Source organism: Protomyctophum bolini (assembly GCF_963924005.1).
Source record: "Protomyctophum bolini genome assembly, chromosome: 6".
Taxonomy (NCBI): domain Eukaryota; kingdom Metazoa; phylum Chordata; class Actinopteri; order Myctophiformes; family Myctophidae; genus Protomyctophum; species Protomyctophum bolini.
The window spans coordinates 28,888,262-28,909,174 of NC_137867.1; the positions used below are offsets into that span (position 1 = coordinate 28,888,262).

Consider the following 20,913-nt stretch of genomic DNA (forward strand, 5'->3'; position numbering starts at 1 on the left):
AAGCCTGTCAGTCCTTGCAATGGAAGTCGCCATCTTTCTAGATCCGTTTGGGCCCAGCTGGCCCATTGGCTGGCCCAGACAACGAGGCGGGACTTCCCCCCTTCTTCTTCGTTGGTTTTTATTTTGATTCGAGTGGGTGGGGGATCCCGTTCATAGACTGTAACGGTAGCCACGCCCCTCAGAACATGCACGACTTTATGGTCATTTTTTTTTATAAATGGGACCATAATTTTCCAAAAAGAATATTATGACATTAGAAATGAGACTTTAAACTAGTGACTGGAAGCAAAAAGTATTCATGACCATGTTTATTAAGGTAATACAGTCTAGGTGAAGAATGACAGCGCCACAACAGGCCATTATATGAACTTTCAGGAAATCCCGATTTCCTTGTGGCTTCACAAAATATCTGTCTGACTGCCCCCATGATTCACACACACACATTCATACACGGATTGCGGCGGAAGCCATGTAAGGTACCAACCAGCACATGGGGAGCAATTTGGGGTTCAATGTCTTGCCCAAGGACACTTGTAGACAGGAGGAGCCGGGATTCGAACCGCCGACCCATGGATCATTGGACGACCTGCTCTACCTCCTGAGCCAGTCGCCCCAGACAGGCACAATGTTATGTTTACACAATTAGGATACGATGTATGTTTACATTATTATAATAAGAGCAAATTAAACATTATATTAAATATTATAATATGAGCAAAGCTTTTAGTTCCCATCTCCCAGACGGTATAGTTTCCATCCCATAGCCCGAGGACAGTCTATCCAATAACAAAATATATACGTGTGTGTGTGTGTGTGCGTGCGTGCACACACACGTGATGCTACAAGATACTGCTACCTCTAACCTTGATATAGTGCATACATTACTGTAGTGTAGACAATTGCTTGCCATTCATCTTAAGAATTTGAGATGCCATGAAAACCCACTATGTCAATGAATGGTTAATTTGTATCCGCAGTATTTACATCCTTTGCTCTTTTTTTTGCTCAGCATGTGGGCATAAATCATTTAGATTGTGGCATAAGCCTGGCTGCGGTTCTACCAGATCTGTCATAACCTCCACTTACCACTGTTGCCACAGTCGGCACAGGAGATGAGTTCCTCAGGCTTCTTGTCGCGGTTCTGCTCCTTTGTACCCAGACAGAAGCTGCAGATGGGGATGGGCTCTGCAACCGGCTGGAGTGGACAGGAGAGAGACAGACAACAGAGTGAGTGCCGTAGAAATTGGGATATGTGTACTGTTGCATAAGACACAGAGAAGGATGGCAAGGTTGACTGAGATATATTTTATATATACACATACAGTACATGGAATGTAAATCATGAAATAGGTATAGAGGTATGATTGAGGTTAGGGACATAAATGTGATTACACACAGAAGAAGAATAGGAGAGAGAGTCAATTAACTTAATATCTGCATTGGACAAAAAAAGGCATAGGACAACAATGTGTCACTGTGCATGACCAGCAACAACTCTGTCCCAGCATTAGAACAAAGACTATGAACACAGTGTGCTGGCAGTGCTGAAGACCGGGTCGGTGAACAGAGACCATTTAATAGAGGCCGAGACTTGTTCTGTGATGAGTAGAACTCATGCAACATGTGGTGTAAAGCCACCATTGTCTGTGTTGAGGTCTGTGTTCACTTCATCAGGAAGCTGCTCAGTGGTGCCTGTCATGAAGAAGAACCACATTATTCCTGCTGGCCTGGGATCTAATGTCACCAAAACCCATTTGTTTTAACACGTCTTATCTTTAAGGCTTTGAAGTGGAATTTGTTGCCATGGAAAACAATATATTTATATTTAACTGCTGCATTTACACACACACACACACACACACACACACACACACACACACACACACACACTATTGTCTCCTACTGTATGTATAGAACAGTAGGAGACAATATGTACTGTATATGTACTGTAGTATTGTATAGAATCTATACAATACTCCTTGAAAAGTGAGTCTGTATGTGGAATGGGGAACCTAAATAAAGACGTTTGCACTAGTATTGGAGAAATATTGGTCTGGTGTTTTTAACTTTTTTAAGTGCAATTACCTTCAGATGATTGATTTACATTTCAAGCCTGATATATGTCACCCCTTCACCTTTGGAGCACGACACCGCCATATGATGATAAACATAGCCAGTGGTGGAAGAGCATTGTAAAGAGAGGCAGAAGCTCTGAGGTGAGAGTGCATGGTAGATTGGTAGAGACTGCCAGTAAGAAGAGCGATGATGTGGACTGACTTCCAAGGAGATTAACAAAAATGGTGTGCATGCGTTCGTGTGTCCACTACACAGTGCTGCCAGAATGGGCTATATGCCGCCAACACTTCCGCGTTCAGTATGGGCCGCCGAAACGCTTCCGGTCGGCAGCCACTGTAGGAATAAAGTTGGTTCTTTCAACCACACAATTTAATTTGATTATGTGATGGCGTAGTTTTACATAGTTTGTATTATTTGTGTTTTAAGACGTTTCTACAGCATGTCATGTCAACATCACGATGACATGCGGTAGAAACGTCTTAAATCTCTCATTTTTTTTTAAAGGGAGTCCTTCCAGTTGTTACACTGCTGTGTTTAACAGCTGGAGAAGTAGACTGAGAGACCGCGGCTTCACAGAGAAATAGTCCTTCAGTCCGACCGAGATGAGTGGACAGACACACTGGATTGACTGGACTGCAACAATGGAGGAGGAATCATCCTGGTTCACTCCAACTGCCGAGGTTTACCGTTAATGATGTGCGCAGCACTCAGATGTGTACTGAAAGTCTATATAGAACCTCAGTGAAAAAAATACAGTTCAATACGATCACAAATATATGTAAAGGAATAAGCTGCCATGTCCTGGGCTGACGTTTTCCTCTGTGAAGCATCTCTCCAGCTGTTATACACAGCAAACGGTAACAGACGGTGTTGCCAGATTGTGTGAGAGAAAAAAGCAACCAGGTCTATGAAAAGAACCATGGCTCAGTGGTCCAGGCACCTTGGCTGGTAATCCAGTCTGGCAGTGTGCCTTGGCTTCGACTCCCGATCCCGACGGCCTTTGCTGCATGTCTTCCCCCCATCTCTCTCCCCATTTCTTGTCAGCCTACTGTCTGTCCCTCCATAAAATAAAGGCGAAAGCCACAAAAAAAAACATTAAAGAAAATAAAGAAGCCACTCCACAAATGAGCTACTATCACTTATATATTTATACTCTAAAGACTATACATCGGCATCTACTTGAGAATAGCAGATCTACAAGCTCACAATGCATCGTTGTGAGCTTGGCAGAATCACAGGTTTAAACATCAGAGAACAAGCCTAAATAAGCAACTACACTTTAGAAACAAGCCCAAAAAAACACAACCTGCAAAAGCCCCAAGTCGCTTATAACAAGCGGACATGGCAACACTGGTAACAACTGTAGAAATCCATGAAGAATGGCCGTTCGAATATTCATTTTAAAACACCACGTGGGTTTTGAATGAGGTTTGGAATTTATATAAATTTTAAATTTAAATATTACAGGCTAATATGCAGTAAAACGTTCTTTTCTTTCTCTATATGCGCCAGTCCTGAATCGGCCGCGGTTGGTGCTGAGAAATGCACTCTCTTGTGAGAATTATCAATCGATTGATTCATAATTATCTTAATAGCCACATTTTTGTATAATGGTTTAGTTTAGATACAAGCCCAGGACTTATTTGGAGAAGGGAGACGCATTGCTCCAACGACATGCTGAGTGCTGCTGGGATAGAAGTTCTTACCTCGATATGAAAGGGAAAATAATCAAAGCAATAGCAATGCATTTGTTTTTGGTTTAAATCAAATTAAGGTAGGCTACAAGATAAATGTGTCACATAGGGAGCTTTACCACGAGAGACAAGAATCCATGCATTGTTTTTAAAACTGCCTAGTGACTCCTCCAAGGCCTCCGTGTCACTGTAGTCCGTGTTAAAAGGCAGGCAGAGCGGAGCGGTGTGAGGCAGCTGATTTATTCTTCATTGTATGCCGGTGTCACGTGGGAAAACTAATCTACAAGCTCACAACGCATTGCATCAACGGCAACAACGCATTTTTACTTTTAACTGGGCTCTCGTCTACACACGGCACCGTCGTATGATTTAGGGGAGACTTCTTCTGCCTCCTCTGACTGAGGGTCATGTGATCTCGCGAGACAAGCCGCCGATTAACGTTACGTGGCCCAGAGTCTCAAGAGAACTCGCACAGCATTTCTATTCATATCTTTTTAAATTCATTTAGTTATTCTTTATTTCTGAATATTCTTTCGAATATGGAATATTAGTTGGCAGTACTACTACACAGAGCCTGAGAGGACGTAGAATACGCACATGGACAGGTGGGTGCTGGGTTAAAGAGACTTCAGTTGACAGATGGATGGAGCCCACGGCGCACACCATATTACTGTAGGTACAAAACAATACTTATTTATTTGTCTGACAACGTTTCGATCCTGTGGATCTTCATCAGGTCATAAACTCCCAAATAAACTAAGGTCAAAGTTGGTTCGATGTGAATATAATTATGTGTAATCTCTCCCTCAACTATTTGGCTTAACAGTGCCTCAATGAAAAGTTAATTAAAAATTGTATCTAGGCGAATATCAATAATTCAAGGTACTGTGTCAAAGTTGTTTTGAAGTGCCAGTATCCTGACATTAACAGAGACAAATGCATACGTATACTATGCACCCAAATATGAGAAAAGGTGCAACGAGAAACTGCAACACAACACACAGATAACACCTTTCCCCTCAGAAATGAATGAGCCTGTTGGTTGCAGAAGAACCTGAAAAACCCTGACAAAAAAATCATGTCTCTGAAAGACTAATCTGCAGGTGTACTCAGACACTAGATACAATACACATTCATGCCACACACACACGAACACAGAAACGTGAGGCCGGATTAGAGAGGAAGGGATGACTCTTTCACAATTACTTGTGGCAAGGAGCAGAGACAGGGGAATGGAGGAGGCCAACATCTGCCTCAAACTGGAAAGAGGTAGGTTTGGCGGATCACAAACAAGGTGGAGTGGGTGTAGAATGGAGGCAGGTGATTACAGGAGACAGTAAACCTGTACATTTTAATAGGACACAGTAGGTGTGCATTTCTGTTCACTGCAACCCACATTCCCTTTCCATTCCATTTCGATGGTCCTGTGTTCCTACAGCCTGACACTCATTACAGCAATATGATATATTCTGATATTTTCTAAAGTTAAACTCAAGTTAGAAAAAAGGGACAATGCCATGACCACTGATAAAATAAAACAGGAAATGGAAGTTATATTGTTCATATTATCAGACTTTCTCAAGTCAAAAGTATTCTTGCAGCACACCTTCAGCGACATTTCAGACACTGCCGACTGCTCAGTGTTATGGATGCAAATGGCTCATTATCCCGTCTAAAAATAGTGTTAATGTTGAAAATCAGGATGTTTCATTGACACCCATTTTCTCTCCCCCTCCGTCTTCTTCATCTCTCGCTCTCCCTCTGGACTTGAGATGGGTGTGGCCGGGAGGACACATTTATATACATTTTCTGAAAATGTTCATGCATACACATTACATTGGCTGTTGTGGGGAATGAAACCGGTGATCTCCCAACATGACTTCCTATGGTTTGGCAACATTGTCAAACTACGTCACCTTTTAATTAGGCAATGCAGATGTATTTGCATTAGGCTTAAACATGTTGATATCATGGGAGTAGGAGAGTCGTATAATAATAATAATAATGAATTGCATTTTTATGGCGCTTTTCTATGCACTACGTGCCTACTCAAAGCGCTTTACAATGGTTCATTCATTCATACATTGGGAGGTGAAGCGGCGAACAGTCAACGCCAGCGTCCTCACTTCCCACCCCCAATCCAACCCTTGATGCCGAGTGTCCAGCAGGGAGGCACTGGGTCCCATTTTTACAGTCTTTGGTATGACCCGGCCGGGGATCGAACCCCGACCTCCCAGTTTCAGGGCGGACACTCTAACCACAAGGCCACTGAGCTGGTCAACTGGTATACAGTAAAGATTTGCACGAGTGATTTACGGTAATGGGGAGTGCAAAGGGGATCGTGTGTGTTCGATCACGTATTTGATGATCGATGCGAGGCGCGCGATGTGATGCGAGCAGTGACTCTTTGGCTTAAACAACGATATAGCGGAGAGAAAGGCATGCTTGGATTGGTCTAATTTATTTTAAACAATAAGCAACAACTGTTGCAGCCTTCATGAAAGCAGTGACGCACAAATAATTAGGCTTAATAAAACATCCGACCGCAACAGGTCAACTGCCTGACACAGGCATTACCTCTCAAGTAAAAAATATATATAATCCAGAAAATGTAGGGATTTAGTTTCTCTTCCGATTGAAACTCAGATGTGAAAACACAAAAAAAAAAGCACCACCCGACCGTAACATGAATGAACTATTTATTTTTTCTTCTCCTCTTGCCGTAAATAAAGCGTCATTTAATCGAGGCCTTATTACTTTTGATTAATTGAACATGCAGGGGACCCTCTTGTAAACCAGTGTAATGCTTAATTGGGTCGTCCACTCACAGTTAACGGTCTTTGCATTTAGTTTGTGCTTGAAATGTAGCCTACTGTAATTCTGCAAACTGTTAATACATATTTAAATCAATCAAACTCACAGCAGCAATTGCGAGGCGCACGTATGCGGCTCGCGGAGCAAAGGAGGAATTTAGGAATTAAACACAATAATATCAGTGCAACACTCTACAGAAAATATGAACAGAGGCATTACTTCTCTTATAACATAACGAAAACAAAACTCACAGCAGCAATTGCGATCGAGGCGCACGCATGCGGCTCGCGGAGCAAAGGACGAAAATCGGCGGAAACAAACCAACAGCAGTGAGTAGAGTGACAGTCGTCATTGTGTCAATCAAGGCCTATAGCTAAAGGCAAGCTCATTGTTTTCTTTAGGTTTTTAATTATACTTTGTCTTTTTATTTGTGTTCATTCAAGAATGCCATTTGTTTTATTTCGTTATACGGTATTTGGCCTCAAATGAAGGCACAGCACAGTGAGCACACAGGCCTGCACTTTGTTTTATTTATGTAAAAAAAAAAAAAGTAATGCTGCACTTTGTATTCGTTTACTCATGTTAAGAGAAGTAATGCCTCTTTCCATATTTTCTGTATAGTGTTGCACCGATACTATTGTGTATAATAACAAAATTCCTCCTTTGCTCCGCGAGCCGCATGCGTGCGCCTCGCAATTGCGGCTGTGAGTTTTGTTTTCGTTATGTTAAGAGAAGTAATGCCTCTGTTCATATTTTCTGTATAGTGTTGCACTGATACTATTGTGTTTAATAACTCAATTCCTCCTTTGCTCCGCGAGCCGCATGCGTGTGCCTCGCAATTGCTGCTGTGAGTTTGATTGATTGAAATATGTATTAACAGTTTGCATAATTACAGTAGGCTACAGATGAACCATCCAGATTTATCACATGCACCTAAAAACATAATGATAACAATCTAACCTTACATTAGCCATGGGGTATTATGTTTCGCCTCCGAAGCACGTTTCGTTTATTATAATACTTGTTCCAAGTGATTTTTCAAACTCGTTGTGGACTTGTGATACGCCAATTTCTTGTCACATATTTGACACACTACTTGTTCTTTGTTGTCTTGGCATATTCTAAAATGCAACCACACTTTAGATATATTTTGTGGCGGCATGACTGCAGGCTGCAGCTGTTCTGCGTGTTGTCTTCCTTGTTGTTACCACGAGTGAGGGAGAGAGGGGAGGCGGCGTTGCGAGGTGCTGCGAGGCGCGAGCATGGCTCGCGGACCAAAATGGGCCGTCTCGCGAAACAAAAACGTCTGCTTTTTTTTATGACTTCGATTTAAAATTTCAAAATCGATTCCTGTGCGTATCGATTGAACATCGATGAATCTATTTTTTTGGGTCAGCCCTAGTTTTCACACCTGTGGCTTGCAGAGACAGAGATTAATTTGAGACTTGATGTTAGCCTGCCTACGAGTCCTTGAGCAAGACACTCCACCTCTGAAATAGTGCTCTTGTAAGCCATCTCCCCTAGGCATGTAACAATTCACTAAACTCACGATACGATTCATATCACGATATGAGGTTCACGATACGATTTTTCACGATATTATAAACAAAAGATTTTTTCCAGATTTTTTCTTTTAATTTTATATAATTTATCATCCTCCAAGCTTTTTTCACATTTTACATACTACAACTACATTGCAAAAGAAGTAGCATTACTTTTGACAGTGCAGAAACATAATTGCCTTCCTTGATGTATTAATGAGCATCAACTACCATCATCACCTGGGCACACACAGCTCCCCTCTACAGTGCTCCACTACTGAAAGTCTAATTTCTCTCCAAAACACTTGAATATGATGGAATGTGATTAAAGCTCACATTTCACATCACACACACCATAAGTCATTAGCACCCCATTAGTACCCCTTTTTTATCAATTTTTCTATTTTATTAAATAGATTCATATCGTCTGGATTAATATCGATATACGATATATCATTACATGCCTAATTTCCCCAGATGAGAGCACTTGAGCGCAACCCACAAAAAGGTACAATACAAAACAAATGATACAGTACTCACTACAATTGGAAATCAAATTGGAAAGTTAAATGAATTAAATTTCGTGGACTGTATACATTGTTTTAGTGGTTGGCTGGCTTCTTCGCACATAGCTCCACACAGGCAGCCATCCAGCTTGGCTGGCTGGTTGGTTCAGGGAGGAAGGAGACAGGGACAAGACCTTGATTTATTGGGTTCATTTCCCTCTGACTCAGGCTGCGCTACTCCCCTCCTAAGCTAACCCTCCCTGAACACAGCACAGAGACACAACTAGCCAGGGGGGGGGGGGGTAGATAGAGAGAGATAGAGGAAAGAAATGTAGAAAGAAGAGAGGTGATAGAGAAAAAAATCACACCCGTGAGAAGTGAGTGGTGCAACTCCGTGTGGGGCCCCAGGCACACAGGAACGCACCCAGGGTGCCGGCCCGATTCTGGCGAGCTGCCCCACATGAGAAACGGTTGAGAAATGACAGAGTTACCGTGTGGGGGTCCCTCTACTGTGCTGTACTGTACTGGCACACCCAAAATCACCAAATCTGTTATAACAAGTCTAAAGAAAAAGATGTGCGCACAAGCCAATGAAAAGATGTGCGCACAAGCCAATGAAAAGATGTGCCCATAAAAGATGTGGCCACAAGCCAATGAAAACTCAACCAAAGCCAACATGTGCGCACCCGTCACTAGCTCTCAGCCCCACCCCCTGTTCTGCTCTGATCCGAGTCTCCCTGACAGTCCTGTCCACTGTCCGCAGGAGAAAAAACAAGGAAGGAGAGGAATTGTCCTCACGATTTTGCTTATTCCATCTAAATCTCTGTATATAAAATATCGCTCACTCAGCGAATCTCTTAGTTACATCAACATTGTTCTTCGACAGTAGTTGGTTTGTGCCTAACTATTACAATTACACCGTTCGCAGAGTACTTTTGATTGCGCACACACACGCCTGGCTTTCACACACACCACGATCTCTCTCTCTCTCGCCACACACACACACACCACGATCTCTCTCTCTCTCGCCACACACACACACACCACGATCTCTCTCTCTCTCGCCACACACACACACACCACGATCTCTCTCTCTCACGCCACACACACCACGATCTCTCTCTCTCGCGCCACACACACCACGATCTCTCTCTCTCTCGCGCCACACACACCACGATCTCTCTCTCAAACAACACCGAAGCAAGCGCCCCGATTCTGATCACTAGATACGCTGTTGACGGAAGATTTCGCCCTTCTGAGCAGCGTACACCCACTGCGCAAAGAACGTAAAAGGCCCCGCCCGCACTGTGCTCACTACGCAGGCTGCGCTTAGGAAGAGTACGAGGCAGCTGATTTATTCTTTAATGTATGCCGGTGTCGGCGTGTCGCGTGGCAAATATAACTAATCTACAAGCTCACAAGTCACAACCTTAGAGTAAGGTCACAACGCGTCGCTTACCCATGGCACCGTCTCGCGAAAACTAATAATAATAACAAAAAATATATATATATTATTATTTTTAATTCGAACCTTAATTTTATATATTCGGTTATCCATAAAAAATGGATTCGATCGGGTTTAGTCTTAAGGGGTGTGTTTCTTTCACCCACTGTGTAATACAATAAATGGACTGTAGGTGGCAGTAGTACAGAGGCCAGAGCAACTATAAGACAAACGCACATGGAATGGGAAATAGAGGGGGGGAAATGGAAATGGTAGGGTTTTTATTTTTGGTATTTGACTTTGATACTGATGATTGTACGCAACAACAAGTATTGCATTGTGTGTTTGAGCTGACAGGCCCTTTTTGATGTCAATCAATCAATCAAGTCATTCATCTCAAGCGGCAGATGCAAAAATCGTTTTTTATATTAAAATTATATTTTTAGGGCCATGTCATGTGGTCTACCTGCAAAGCCTTTGTGATCTATACTGGTAGATCGTGATCTACCTTTTGGGCACCGTTTAACGTCAGATCAGCGGTTTTGTCGGCCAGCGCCAAAAATGCTCCCCGACAGCATAATCGGAGCAAATACCGGGCAGTGTGTATGAGCCATAACGTGTTGACTACAGTACTACACTAATAAGGACACATAATAATAACTAATAACCCATCCGTTACTACATGTGGAGTCAACTCCCGCAATTTCCTTCTTCCCATAGTGCGCGGCAACGTAAATTCTATCTTCTATTATACATTGGAGAAGTTGTACCCAAAAGTTGTACCCAACACATGGCAAGAAACCCAAAGCCACGAACAGCTACGTCGCTACTGCAACGCCCACAACACCATCTTACACACTACACTCACACGGCAGTGACGTCACACACTTACCCTTCGCAGTGTTCGGGACCTATCTCCTCCTATGTCGCCCATCGCCAACACTGAACACCAGCCGCCAAACAATGGTCTTTGCACTGGCACCAATAATGCCTCCCTTCCACACTCACGCCGCCAATGCCTTTGTTTACTACAAACATTATCGCCCCAATCACCCACACCCCCGAGGCTTCCCTACACGGAACACTAACCACTGTTGCCTATGCTGTTGCCCCAACAGGCCCAGAAACAAGGCCTTTTAACCACGCTACTTACACACACTACAACTCGCTTACAATTCGCAAACCTGGCAACACTGCCCTGTCTTCTAATAGGCCCACACCATAGAGTATTACGCCCACACTAGCTTTCACAGTCTTACCCTTCGCAGTGTTCGGGACCCATCTCCTCCTATGTCGCCCATCGCCAACACTGAACACCAGCCGCCAAACAATGGTCTTTGCACTGGCACCAATAATGCCTCCCTTCCACACTCACGCCGCCAATGCCTTTGTTTACTACAAACATTATCGCCCTAATCACCCACACCCCCGAGGCTTCCCTACATGGAACACTAACCACTGTTGCCTATGCTGTTGCCCCAACAGGCCCAGAAACAAGGCATTTTAACCACGCTACTTACCCACACTACAACTCGCTTACAATTCACAAACCTGGCAACACTGCCCTGTCTTCTAATAGGGCCACACCATAGAGTATTACGCCCACACTAGCTTTCACAGTCTCAGAATCTGATCTCACGCAGGAGAAGACAAATGAGGAAGGAGAGGAATTGGAGCCTCACGATTTTGCTTATTCCTTCTAAATCTCTGTATTTAAAATATCAATGACTCAGCGAATCCCTTAGTTACATCAACATTGTTCTTTGTCAGTACTTGGTTCGTGACTAAATATTACCATTACACCGATCGCTTTGGCTATTTTCTCTGGACATATAGGTCATTGTTTATTAACTGTGCACACGTGTAGCCTATTGTATGTCAGACTGTATGTCTGTCCCACAGTCACAATCCTTTAGTAATTAGGCTGTGGAAATATTCACACTACTTTTGGATTTGCAGGCCCGGCGCCACGGGGGGCAAAGGGGGTATATGGTTACAGACAAAACAATGGTACATTTCCAGGCATTCAATTAAATTCCATTGCTTGAAAGGAAGGAAGTAAGGATGCATCTTAATGATCTCCCATCTAGAACTGGAAAAACAACATTCCTCACCTATAGGCCATCCTTGGGGTGGGGAGGGGTGCTAATGTCATTGTTGCAGTGGTCAGGGTGCTTAAGTGGGCAGCTACTGTAACTAGCCAGGGGTGCTAATGTCATTGTGCTGTGTGTGGTCAGGGTGCCGCGAAGCGGGCGAAAAATTCTAGTATATATACAGTTAATATGTGTGTGTGGTTGCGCAGAGGTGGTGAAAAACAACCATGCTGTTTTCGTGCTCAGACATAGCTCCATAAGGGAGTGGTTGCACCACTCAAAAAGAGGGAGGGAGAAGATTGAGGGTACAGGAAGGAAGTGGGAACAAACGGGTAGAGAGAGAAAAGGAAGGGAAGGGGAGATGAGAGGAGAGGAGAGGAGAGGAGAGGAGGGGCAGATGAGCCTAGAGATAAAAAGATGGAAAGACAGAAACAAAGAGGGAGACTGAAAGAGAGAGCGAGATCATGAAAAGAAAGAACGAGAGAGAGCGAGAGCGAGAGAAATGGAAGAAGAAAGAAAAAAGCCTGCAGCGGCGGTACTCCTTTGCGCGGCCTCCGTGCGACCAACACCTCAATCACTCCTGACATTTAACCCTCTCCCTGCCGCTTCAGGTAAATCGCTCTTGCTCGCTCGAGTAAACACAGCGAGGAGAGAGACAGAGACACCATCACATCGCCTTGCACTTCACATACAAACACAGTCCTACTCCGGTACACACGCACACGTAAGTATGGCTTAACTGCTGTCCACTTTAATTAATTAATTAATTAATCCGATAGATTGTATTTTTTCTTGAAGAAAAACCTATTTTCCTCCCAATATGGGGACAGTAATGACAATTCAGAATTCACCTCAGTAGATTTTTTCCATTCCTCGTTTTTTGCCCTACCAGACATATCTGGCAGGGAGGACAGTTAATAAGCACAGTGACGTTCAACCGTTTCCTCACACCAACAGACTTGTTTGTCTGCGGTGGCCAACATTCATCCAGTAGTTGTGCACAATCTATTTTAAGCCTTTATGTGTGAATGTGTGTCAGAGAGAGAGAGAGAGAGAGAGAGAGAGAGAGTTGTGACATGCATGGCATGCACTGTTAAATAAGTGACAGGAGTCGTTGGTTGAGGCCAACTAGACACACCTCATGTCAACAACAGGTTCCAGCTGCATGGACTGACCGTGCAAGAACAGCCCCCTCTCCAACTCCTTCTAATTTAACATTTGTGGAGTTGGTCACCTGACCAAAAGCGGTTGACAGAAACTGGTCGACATGTTCTGTTGCCCCAACACGGGCAGAAACAAGGCCTTTTAACCAGGCTACTTACACACACTACAACTCGCTTACAATTCGCAAACCTGGCAACACTGTTCCGTGTTCTCATAGGCCCTCCAGGCCCGCCCCCACAGCTACTTTTCAGTCTCACAATCGGCCATCTTGCTTTTTACTTCGATGCGCGAGTGGACATTTAATGCAAATACATTAATTATAGCTCCAGCAAGCAAACACAAACACCTCAACTCCATCTCATTGTGAATAAGAATTCCGAGGGGAAAAATAATTTTTGGAACGCCACTTTCACCCAGTATGAAGCTAAATGTGGAAGCCGTGTGTGTCACACCAACACTGGTGACCCAGAGAATCCTGTGCCGATTCTCAGGCATCTGGCCTGAGGCACTGCCTGCGAGTTGGCTCTGCGTGCGCTTTTTCCAACTCTCACTGATTTATCCAGCTCACACGTCAATCACAGTCAGCAGCTCTCAGCCTGCACACACACGCACGTCTGTCTTGCGCACACGCGCACACACACACACACATACACACACACACACACACAGAGACACAGAATAGGCATGCAGGCTAAGGCGAGTGGCAATTTAATGCAAATAAATTATTTATAGGTCCAGCAAGCAAATCATGATGGTCTGTAGGTCACAATCACATTCCGATTTGAGGGGTTGTGTTTTGTATGACATTTTGGCCAGTAGTTTTATATCTATCTCAGCTTTTGCCTGATAGCACACATGCTAACAGTGCTGACCACAACGTTAGCAGCATTTGATGACAGCTTGCCATAGCAACGTACAGTGTGCGCAGACCTAACGTGAGCTTCTGGGACAGAAACTTGCGTTTTCATGACAGCAGCAGCTGCTGCACCCTGTGATAGATACTGTGCTAAAGATGCTAAAGCAACACAAAACAACATCCACACGCAAAACAAACCAGGGACCAGGGTTGCCACATATCGTGGATGTGAGAGTGAAACAAGCAACCAGGTCTATAAAAATGTTAATAGGCCAGTTCAAAGTAGGTAAATCAGAAATGGTCCGGAAATTAGTCTTAAAATAATCAATTATAGTGTTGACTGTCACACTTTGTTGTCTAATGTTGTTTCAGAGCAGTGGAACTCAAACATTTCCATGTCAAGGACTACCAATAGATAAACAAGTCCAAAGTAGCTTATAATGATCAGACTTGGCAACACTGTCTCTAGGTTGAACGTTCGACTTTACAAGCTCACACATATGAAATATGTTTTTTTGAATCTTCAAACTGAGACATATTTGATGATAATACTGTTAGCACAGTCATCATACTCCAAGAGCATACAAATGGAACCAAATGGACCCTGATTTTCCCAGAGAGCAAATGGTATCAAATGGGGGTCTGTGGCCTAATGCATTTCAAACTGGGGCTTCTTGCTATTATATTCTCTGCATATCTTATCAACTTGGGGTGAATATTTCACCACAATACTTTACTGAATATTTCACAAGAATATAACACAAGAGTCAAATGTACGGTCAAATGTAATCACAATATAGGCTACAGATGTACATATTTATGACACAGTAAAATGTCGAAAATTAGTGCTATCCCCCCCCCCCACACACACACACACACACGACAGGCAAGGCTGTTGTTTGCATCGTTAGCAGGCAGCAGCTACCTTGCCACTGCTCTCTGTGACTGTAGTTGTTTCACCATGTTTGCGTATTTATGAGAAATAAAAAACACTTTCTGTTATTGCAACGACACTGGGATGAGCCCGGCGAAGCCGGGCGAAATTCTAGTATACACACAAGAAGAAAACCCCACTCTGACTTTGCTCATACACACGAGCATGCACCAACACCAGCAGATTTAAGCACACAAACACTCCTCTGTCCTCTGCCATAATTAACATACCAACCCAGCTATAGCCCTGAGCAACGGGTTGCAGAGTGTAGCACTAGCCTAGTTCTCGGACATCCTTATGTTTTTTTTACTCAAATCAAGTGCAATGATACTGGAGGCTAAGCAGCCTATTGTGTGAGGCCATGTAGGGAGACTATATATCGATGAGCAGGGCTACCAGCGGTATACTCCCTCCCATGTCCTTTAAAACATAACTGGCCAATTTACAGAAGACAGAGGGCAGGAGAAAGAGGGAAGAGAGTAGGGGGGAAATGCATAGGGAAAACAATGGCAAGAGGACGAACGGATAAAGGGTTGAGGGAGAGACAGTAGGATAGGGCATGAGTGGATGAGAGACGAGAGTGAGGGGGGAGAGGGAAGGGCGTTCCTGTTGTCCTTGTCTTGTTTCAAGTCAAGGTTCTCATTAACATGGGAAGCCAATCTCAGCCATCCCACCAATAACGTCGGCTCCCCAATAAATAGTCGCCCCCAAAACACACACACACACACACACACACACACAGGATGCACTGTGACAGCAGACAACACACACGCCAACAGTCATGACTCCCTTAACACAGTTACAAGACACAAATCACAACACACCACCCACACTCCCTCTACCCAGAGGCACATGCATGTGCGAGTAGGCAAGTCGGTCTACAACTTATGAGCAAGAAAAGGAATCCAGATGTGACTCAAGTGCTTGATTATCTTTTCATGGACAACACAGGCAGTCACATGGTCCTAGTAGTATATCTCGTCTGGTTAGAGGCTGCGCATAATTTCTGGTTGTGTACTCACTCACCCAGCCACTTTGGCATTTAATATTATTTGGTGGTTCTAACCTGAAAAATTATGTTCTTATTTAATATTTACTGCACCACTGAAATAAAACAAACAGCACTGTAAAACATATAGCTCACAACGCATATATCTATTCTACATCCGAGCATGGACATGGTAACGCCCCGCCTGCCTCTGATTGGCCAACAGACACTGCCGGCCTTACCAGACTTTCTTTTAGAGATGGATAGCTATATGCTGGATAGTCTGCCGCGAGGTTACTCCGTGGTGGGAACTGGGAAATAAATAAATAATAAAAGTACGATATAATACAAGAGAATGACAGCTTGGCACGTGCGACAGTAACTTTATGTTTGTACTTTGTATCAATCATTCAATCAAAGAAAACGTCATAAACAATATTAGTTTGCCTCATCTACAAAAATTACTGTTACTGTCGCACGTGCCAAGCTGTCATTCTCTTGTACCACCACAGAGTAACCTCGCGTCTCAGACAGTCCAGTCCAGTGAGACCATTGGGGCAAGACGGGCAGTGTCGGTAGGCCAATCAGAGGCAGACGGGTGTTACCATGTCTATGCTCGGACGTAGAATAGATTTACGTGCTCACAACCCACTTTAGGGTCTCGCCCCGCAGAAACAATACAATACTAGACCCTTCTGGCCTCCAGATGATAAAGTTTGTTTGTCACTCCAGAAGCCAGCTGTACACCCTGTGCTGAACCAGTATGCTCTCAACTCACTCCAGCCCAGGCCCACCACTCATTACAGCGAGGTTAGTGAGGGAGAACCATGCTAAATCACTGCATCAAACACTGGAGCCACACTGGCCGCACAGGCCCTGGCCCTCACTTCCCTCAGCTGCTCCACACATTGCCTCCATTTGCAGGGTTATGGGGGTTGCAGGGGGTTAACGGTACGCACACACCACCAACCATCACACTCACTTGCGACTACGCTGCTGAATGGCAGCTGGCACAGTGAGCATGGCATCACTGAGGCACTTAACTGTTCTCCCACTTGGTGCAGGCGGTTGAGATTGAGGGCTGTGGGACATTTTCAGCAAGTTAATGTCCAGATGCTGCCATGCTGCTGCTCTGTTGCCTTCTGATGCTAAATTGTTAATGACACCCAAACACCTGTATCCAGGCACCACTACTGCCTAAACCATTTGGTTTAGGCAGGACACTATTGGTATGAAAGTATGGTATGAAATCCTATTTTACCTTAAAATGAAATGCCAATTAAGCTGGAAAATGTGTATATCAATCTCTCTCTCCAACAGAGGTTTCTCAACTGAACAAATCTCTGAATTCAGGGATGAAACTAGGACACGTATGAGGGTAAGGTTGGACCAGTGGTTTGTGAGATTAGAGGCCCATTCTAAACGGGAACCCCTTTTTGTGTTTTAAGCATTATTACTTTAGTGTTTAAGCATTATTACTTTAGCTATTGAAAAATAGAAGATCTACAAGCTCATTTTTTGTAGGTCTGCTATATTTGAAAAATCGTGAAAAGTCTTTCACAGCGAATGTTTTTAACTCAAATCTTTGCTTCTGGGGGGTCCCTGGAACTACATATTTTCAGATGGGCGTCGGCACTCGGCGGCCAATGTCATATATTTTTGACGTCAGGCCTAAATGGGTTAATTTTTTTACTAACATCTTGGAGTTCTGTGACCCAATCGGGCAATCGGGCCCTATGTAGAGAGACGAGTCATTCTCTTGACATTCCAGTTGCATGGCACTGACCCCGAGAGGCTTTCTAACACAGTCCTCTCCTGTGGCCGCTAAGTATGATGGAGTTTGTTGGCGGGAAGGAACAACATCATCAGACCAAGAGTGACACACAATGGAACAAAGACACAGACAGACAGACAGCTCCTGGAGAGACAGACACAGACTGTCAGAGCAGCAGAGAGCGAGCGGGTGGATACTAGAGGTGCACTGTATAAAACCAATTTCTTCCAAATTTTGTTCCTAAAACAATGTGTTTTATGGCAATGTTTAAAACACTGGAAAGGAAACACTTAAAGGAAACTTTCAACTAAACAACTTTACTTCAATAATTTACTAACAGAACTGTATTGCTTTTAATTTCTTAAATGATACAAATTAAGTTTGCAAATGCAAGACATTTGGCCTATCATTAAATATAACTCATTACCAGGCCCTCTGTCTACCAGACAGAAGGCAAAGTTTGGTCAAATGTGCTAAATATTGAAGAAAGAAACAGTTTTGTTTATGTTTCAATAAGCATTTAGTTTGGTGGCGTTTAATGGAGGTATAAAGTCTATTGCTTTAAGACTTCACCAAGAGGTCGCAGATTTGATTATGTAATTTGATATAATTTCTAGGCAACGCTTAACCCATTGATGCCTGAGGCCGAATCTGGGAACGCCTTCTAGGGCTTGACCTACGTAAGGTTTCTGAAAACCTTCAAATTCTGATGATTTAAAAAGAAATAGTTATGTTTCTACATGTATAGCAATAGCTGATGAGACACAGAGAGCGTGCCGGCATCAAGGGTAGAACAACGTATACATTGCACCAGGCGTCAATGGGTTAAAAGATCTAAAATGTAACAGATCGCACCTCAACGCATTCCTAGCTTGTAGATCTATTCCTTTTGATAAGAAACCCTCATTGTATAAACAAACTATCTATAAGACAAACAAATAAAAAGTAGCGATGGTGTGTATGAGATATTTAAAATAAATTGCTTTTCTTTTTGTTACCAGTGGTTGCCAGGCAATTCAAGTGTGCAATTCAATGTTTCTGCTCACACTGAAGAACCTAAAATCTGATTTATGAGAAAGATCAGCAGAGCACTGATCATGACCGGCCAATCAGCTGAAAACCGGACGATTTAGCTCGCCAGGTGCTTGCTCGGTGCATCTTTAGTGGTTATACCAAGGGCTCGACAGTGTGACTAGGTACTTGCATTTGCTAGTAAAAATAGCACCGTGCGAGTTGTAAAATTACATTTTGCACCGTTGCGACTACAGAATTTGACCGTTCAATCGTGATCAAGACAAGGCTCTTGCAAGTGCAAATTCTATAGTCGCAGTTCTGTTCATTGTCAATGGCAAATATTGAGGGGGACAAAAGCTGTATATAGGAGGGGCTAGCACCCCTCAAAAACACATTTGCTGTGCTACATGGAAAAAGGCTAAGCTTCGAGGCCTGGTTACACCCAATAATGCAAATGTCAGCAAAGGAGGTATTTGGTATTCATAGTTCCCTGAGTGACTATCCTAGAGGTAAACAGTAAAATCCTCTGTTCATTTGACTGCGTTTGTAACTTTGTATTTAAATAAGATTACTGAAGTGAAGTCTGGACATCACCCCATCTCAATGAACAAACTGTCTCTGCGATATCGTCGGAGAGGTGGCTCTGTTTCGTTATTCGTTTACGATAGTCAGTCACTCATATGTTTCTGCGGCAGTAACATTAGCGTTTTCTTGCCTTTAGTCGATTCTTCATATCCATACCAGTGAAATCTGGAATTCGGGATCATTCGTTTATTTTTGGAACACAGTTCTTAATTGACATACAAAAAAACAGTTTATGGGAATTCAGAATGGAGGGAAAAGAAACCTGAGCCAGGTAGGATGTGTGAATTCCGTCAGACTTTGGTGCTCTAAAGACCCGTTTTTTAACAGCTGGAATAGTCCAGACCCAGAGTTACAAATGTATGAGGATTTAACTGTGAAACTAGAAACAATGCGCTTCTGGGCACAGGTCTCCACCAGGAGCCTGCTGGGCACAGGTCTCCACCAGGAGCCTGCTGGGCACAGGTCTCCACCAGGAGTGTAGAATCTGACTCGTCTTGATGACTACAGAGATCATGTGTACCTATTTGGATGAAATCTGTGAGACTAATGTAAACAATGTGTTTTGCAGAAATCGGCCTCATGGTGGCGCTATAACCGGCAGATGTGGAGGGATGCAGGGACAATATTTTTCCATAGCCTCTAGGGAGTGTGCATACAAAGTTGTACACAGATCGATGCAGTCGTTGGTCAAATCCGGAATTGCCCATTTGTAGCGCCACCATGACGGCGTTTTGGAAAAAAATATGTGGCATGGCAATCCTCTGCCTAGTGGAAATGTCTGTGTATAATTTCATGGAAATTGCACACCGTGTGTGATCAGGATGGAATATGGGAAATGGTGCAGATCCGTGTTGATCACATGACTATGGAGATAACGTATACCAAATTGCGTGATGTATGGATGAAATGTGTACGAGTAATCAACAGAAATGTGTTTTGCCCAAATCGGCCTCATGGTGGCGCTATAACAGGCCGTTGTGGAATATTTGGGGCAGAGGTTCGTTGTTGGCATCCAGGGAGTGTGTGTGCATATTGTGGCATGGATGGGGCCAACGGTGCCGGAGATTAGCTGGTAACGGACGGAGGGACAGACGGACACACGGACGGACTGCGCAGCAAAACATACTCTCTCCCTCCCCATGCCTTCGGCCTGGTGGAGACAATCAAGAACAATCTAAAAAAGAAAATGTGTGTGAATTGGGGGGCACACTTAAAGGCCCGGATGCTTAATGTAGCATCTCAATTACCATTCCTGAGCAATGGTCTAATTAGCCAGGCAGCCAGCATTAGCCAAATCATTTAAGAGGGTCAGTGGGACATTTGGTAGGAAATCACCAACACGCAAGCGAATACACACGTACTATGTACACACATATACAGTATACTACGTATCTATGCGGGTGTGCATGACAGTAGGGGTGTATGTTTAT

General features: G+C 43.6%; 1 protein-coding gene across 3 annotated transcripts in view; it reads right to left on the minus strand.

Moving 5' to 3' along the window:
* The window catches only part of kat6a (K(lysine) acetyltransferase 6A), a 57,804-nt gene that overhangs the window by 26,976 nt on the left and 9,915 nt on the right, over nucleotides 1–20,913 (minus strand). For all 3 annotated transcript variants that reach the window (XM_080765426.1, XM_080765424.1, XM_080765425.1), the window contains exon 3: nucleotides 1,087–1,195. In XM_080765426.1, coding sequence (XP_080621552.1) covers nucleotides 1,087–1,195 — 109 coding nt within the window. The remainder of the gene's footprint in view (nucleotides 1–1,086; nucleotides 1,196–20,913) is intronic.